This window comes from Limulus polyphemus, unplaced genomic scaffold, assembly GCF_000517525.1.
Source record: "Limulus polyphemus unplaced genomic scaffold, Limulus_polyphemus-2.1.2 Scaffold489, whole genome shotgun sequence".
Lineage (NCBI taxonomy): Eukaryota > Metazoa > Arthropoda > Merostomata > Xiphosura > Limulidae > Limulus > Limulus polyphemus.
This window is the reverse complement of record NW_013666099.1, coordinates 539033-544546: the sequence shown is the minus strand read 5'-3', so window position 1 is coordinate 544546 and position 5514 is coordinate 539033. Positions and strand designations below refer to the sequence as shown.

At 35.8% G+C, this 5514-nt stretch overlaps 1 protein-coding gene across 1 annotated transcript in view; it reads left to right on the top strand.

Moving 5' to 3' along the window:
* Positions 1–1811: 1811 nt before the first annotated feature.
* Positions 1812–5514, top strand: part of LOC106458591 (E3 ubiquitin-protein ligase TRIM9-like) — a gene marked incomplete at its 5' end in the record, with an annotated part of 25787 nt that continues 22084 nt past the window's right edge. Inside the window, 2 exons of the mRNA XM_022384849.1 lie at positions 1812–1921; positions 5369–5464. Coding sequence (XP_022240557.1) covers positions 1812–1921; positions 5369–5464 — 206 coding nt within the window. The remainder of the gene's footprint in view (positions 1922–5368; positions 5465–5514) is intronic.

The following is a 5514-nucleotide window of genomic DNA, read 5'->3' as shown; positions in this document are numbered from 1 at the left end:
TGTATATTAGCACATTTACTCAAGTGTGTATTAGTACATCGATACATGTATATACTATCACACAGAAACACATATTACCATACATTGACATCTGTATATTAGCACATTTACTCAAGTATGGATTAGTACACCTACACAAGCGTGTATTAGTACACCTACTGAAGTGTGTATTAGTACATCGATACATGTATATACTATCACACAGAAACACATATTACCATACATTGACATCTGTATATTAGCACATTTACTCAAGTGTGTATTAGTACATGGATAGCGTTTTAAAATCTATATTGTAAACTTTTGGATTTTCTATTTCATTTTTATTACTTGTGAATGAGCTGCCTCAGCTAGGTTTTCGTCAAAATCTACTTATGAATCCGAGGATTTTTTAACACAGTCGTAAGTGTGGAAATTATATATATATAAATATATAGAAATGAATGAATAGATAGCTGTAATAATAATAATTACATTAATTGTTAATAAGCAATTAAATCAGCATTATAAAACAATAATGAACTTAATACCAAATAAGCATTGTCATTGTCAGTCCTAGTTGTCAACTTGATGTCATAATGGATAATGTCTGTGATAATAGCAGCCAAATGCGTTGGGGATATCCCATCTATCAGACAATATCCAAACGCTGATGATAAACTAGCCAGCCATTATGGAAAATAAAATAAGGGTGCGGAGTAGAGTGCTTACACCCACAACGTCTCAATTCCTATTGCCTTTCACTGTCTGCAGCCAGTTGTGAGAAGGCAGTTACCCTTAAAGTTCTTGAAATAGAAATGAAACCACCATAAAATTTCTATGTGAAACTCCCAACCTCTGCCCTTACAAGAAGATGATAAATGGAACTAAATTATCTTAAAGGTAGGGTTTGTAGTTTTCAGAACATTAGATAGACGTAATATTAAAGCATTTTGTAGTTTGATTTTCTTTTAGAAAATTCCTTAAACGAAGCTTATTCGGGAATCACCGAGATATATTTTTTACACCAGTGATTTCTAAAATTTCTCTCTCTACGCATCGGCAAAATCTTTGTAAAAATCCCTACAGCCGGTTTGGACTGTATCAGAGCTTTATTTAAGAATTTTTTCAACTGCACAATGATATTCTAACTTCATCATTTTTTAATACATGACGCCTTATTGCACCTCATATATATAGGCCTAGTAACAAATGATCCAAAAAATGAAGAGTATTCTAGTAAATACATTTATTTATCAACTCTGGAATAGAATTTTATAATATTAAATATGTTTTTTTTTAATATTTATCCACTTGAACTTCATATATATTCAACTACACAAATATTTTTACAGGTGCATATTTTGTGATCAACTGCACACTAGGAAAACTCCTGCACTGTATAGGCCTGTAGTTAGAGGCGTAGCTCAGACTGTGTGAAACCCTCATGCGGTCCCTTTTCATATCACATTCATTATAGCGTTATGGGCCCTTATTTAGCGAGTCCCCTTCCCCCCACACCGCGGAGTCTGCAGGGGCAGTTGGTATACCCCTGCTTGTAGTTCTGTTTCTAAATTTAACCTTTTCAGTGAGCTTTGTACTGAAAGTTATCGGGTTATTCTACAATGAACTAAGAAGGTTTAATTGTTTTTAGAGCATAGCATCGTTGGCTATCTGTTGTGTCTACCGCGGGGAATCGAACGCAGGATTTTAGACTTGTAAGTCCGTAAAATTAGCGCCGTCCCATCGGGAGACAAACTAAGAAGGAACCGACACTCTCCTCCTAAAATATGTATAAGTTATCAATTCCACCAAAATCGAATTTTCCACAGTAATTTTTTCTTTCTTTTTGCTCGTTTTTCATTTTCCACTGGACGTTTTTGCGGATAAGTGGTCAGAAATCACTGGATTTCGTAGTGAAGACACGGAAACAAAAACTTCAGTAAGTTCTCTTAACCTTATTAGAAATATTGAGTTTCGATAACCCGGTACCTTTTTAAAATCTTTATTGTAAACTTTGATTTTCTGTTTCATTTTTGACCCTTAAATGAGCTGCCTTATTTAAGTTTTTTGTCCTGTTCTGTTTGTTTTGATTTTCGCGCAAAGCTACACGAGGGCTATCTGCGCTAGCCGTCCCTAATTTAGCAGTGTAAGACTAGAGGGAAGGCAGCTAGTCATCACCACCCACCGCCAACTCTTGGGCTACTCTTTTTTACCAACGAATAGTTGGATTGACCGTCACATTACAACGCCCCCACGGCTGAAAGGGCGAGCATGTTTGGTGTTACGGGGATTCGAACTCTCGATGTCCTGTTCTACTCTTAAATCTGACAATTTGTTTAAACTCAGCCTTTATTTTTAAATCGCCGTTACCCTCCAACTTATACTTCTGATATATTCCACAGCGTTTTGTATATCTCTGGATCTTTAAAGGTTTCGCTAGCATAATTAATTTTTCTTCCACATTTTTTTTCATGAAAATATTTTCAGTAGGGATCTCGTGTGGACTATTGGCCAGCGTGTCTGGACTATAAACCCAGGACGACTCGTTGCCGCAAAAATTCACTCCACAATTTAGGATCTTGAGTGTATTATAAATACTGACGGTCAAATTCCACTATCCGATCACGTAATAGTAGCCCAATAGAAGGCGACAGGTTCTGTTGACTAGCTGCCTTTCTTATAATGTATCAGTTGAAAATTAGGAAAAATCTATATGCAATTAATCCTTCGGTAGCTTTATACAAAATTTTGAAACAAAGAAACAATTTACATAGTTTCATACGACATTTAAATTACAGCTCATATTATTTAATTTAGATGTTAGCTCTAGGGCACATGAAGTTAAAATCTAGAAAATTTGTTTAATATCTAGACGTGTACATTAGTTATAAATGTGTGTTACTGTGGTGAATTCGTTGGCACATGACCAGTTTATAGATGTCATAACAGACGATGATAGGAGAATTAATTTCAAACAAAGTAGGTGTACATCCTTAAAGGAAGCACTGCAGTTGGTGATGGAACTAGAATCCATTAAAGTTACAGATAAACTAGTAAAAGTACCATCTAGAAGTTACAGAATCATCATCAGTCTGGTATTGAAACATCAACTCCCCCTGACGACAGTCTAGAAGAACTGAGAGGATTAGTTAAACAACTGATTACATAGAAGAATGGAGGAAATAAACCACCAGACAATAAGTTTTTCAACTGTAACAAGAAAGCATGTATTGGTAGTAACTGTAGGTTAAAGCCAGTATGGAATAATAGCTCCTCCAAGAGGGTAATATAAAGAGGGAATTGTTTTAAATGTGTGGAACCATTACAGCCAAGACTGTGAAGAATCAACAGCTGTCAACACACCAAGGATACAATACCGTAAGGATGTGTCTTAGACAGGAACGAGCTAGATTTATATGGCGAAGATCAGCTGAAAATACTCCATGTACCACAAATGATATAAGAAATTAATTATTTGAAGAAAGTAGTTTTCGCGTCCTTGGGTTTGTTGATGGAAGACCTTGCGACATGTTGTTGATCGAGGCTGGTTCTACAGCTACTGTTGTTCGACCCGATCTGTTAATGAAAGGTGGGAAATTGCTTTTAGAGATGAAAAGAGAAGAAGGATTGATTGTGAACAGCAGGTAGACATAAAGTTAGATCAAAGAGGAAAGTTGGAAGTTAACCTTATTGTAGGAAGCTTCTCTATGTCTCATGATGTGTGGGTAACCAACACTGAGGAAGAGTGCATATTGGGAACTTGCAGTATATAGAGACGTGGATGCACGGTTAGACTAGTTTCAAATAGCCTCACAGTATATGACCAGGAAAACCTTATGTACTACATGCCAGTTACTACACCATTATGTACTACATGCCAGTTACTACACGAGAGGTCGAACTCCTAGTGAAAGGAGAGAGGGTGATCACTGTACCTCCAGGAAGTGAAATACTGATACCAGGAGCAATAAATCTATATCCAGTGACAAGGGCATAATGGAACTAAACACTTCATCATTTTCTGAAGGATTAACTGTTGGTAGAGCTTCCATGGATATGAAGAAAAAATGTCGGGTATGATTTTACCCAGAAAAGGCTTATGTTGAAATGAAGAGTTGCTATGGCATTAATGTTGATATGACCAGATTCAGCAAAACATGATATGGCTTTACAATAAGACCAGATTCAGCAAAACATGATATGGCTTTACAATAAGACCAGATTCAGCAAAACATGATATGGCTTTACAATCCTCCTCACAATTTCTGACGAACTCCAAAGTTAAGAAGTTATTGGGAAAAGTCATACGTTGTACTGAAAAGAACCAGTGATGGATTTTACAGAGTCCAGACAGATGGTTGGTCTAATACAAAGGTTTTCCACTGTGATCGTCTTTGAAAGTACGTCAGGGGAAAACAGCCAACTGGATAACTTCAGAGAAGAATTTGCAAATGAAAGTCAATATGGCGAGGAGCCCAGATTTCCTGTCGTGACCACTTCCTGAGGACAACAAGGATAGAGCCGCCAGTAGATTCACTCGACTGATATCTGTATATTGGTACATTAGTTATAAATACGAGTTAGTTCAATGAAGTATCTATTGTCAAGCTATTGACTAGCGAACTTAAGCCCGTAACTTGCATCAAAGGAAACGTAGCCTTTAGCAAGCGTTATTGAATAAATAAAGTAATTTGTTATTGTTACGTGGACTGGACTTGACATTACTTTTACCAAATAATCCAAACGATCCCGCCAACGAATGAACACACTAAAAAACACTGTTTCATAGTTATGTGTACCGTGATATAGAAAATGAACCAAATATCATAAGGTTATCATAACATGTTTTCTATTTTACTTCTGATATTCTTATTAACCCAACTGTTGGAACTTTTGAAAAACTCGTTCGAAGCACTCCATATTGAACTTTTCTTACAACGGAAGTATGGAGTTTTTGCGTAAGTATACTTAACTCAAGAATCAAGTGATGTAATATAGTGGTGTAATAAAGATGTTTTTTTTTTCTGAAGCTTAGCTTCTTATCCCCAGCCGTGTTATTCTCAGTTGATCAACACAATTCATTTGTAAGATTTTATAAATTATTATAATATCGTGCATATGGTAATTAAGCCTAGAAAGCTCTGTTAGTTTAATATAATCATAGAATGAATTTAAGAAATCAGATTTTCTTATAAGTATCGCTATATACCAACAGTCAAATTGATTACATGAAACAGTTCAACGGTAATTTTTCTTATTTTTCAACTTCTCGGTAGTACCGAATTTTGTGTAAAGTATGTTTAGTAATGTGTAAAACATAATAAAACTTTTTGTAGAACAACTTGATGGAAGCATTAAAGCTATTTTCTTTTATTTCTGTCACCAGACGGAGCTGTCCCAAAATCTCCAGTTACTCTCTGAAAAAGCCAAGGAAGCGACGGATTTTATCCAGTATATTAAAAGTGTACCCGAAGAAATCTCGGTATGTATGATATGTTTTGCTCACCGTTTCAGAACTAATGACATGATTCA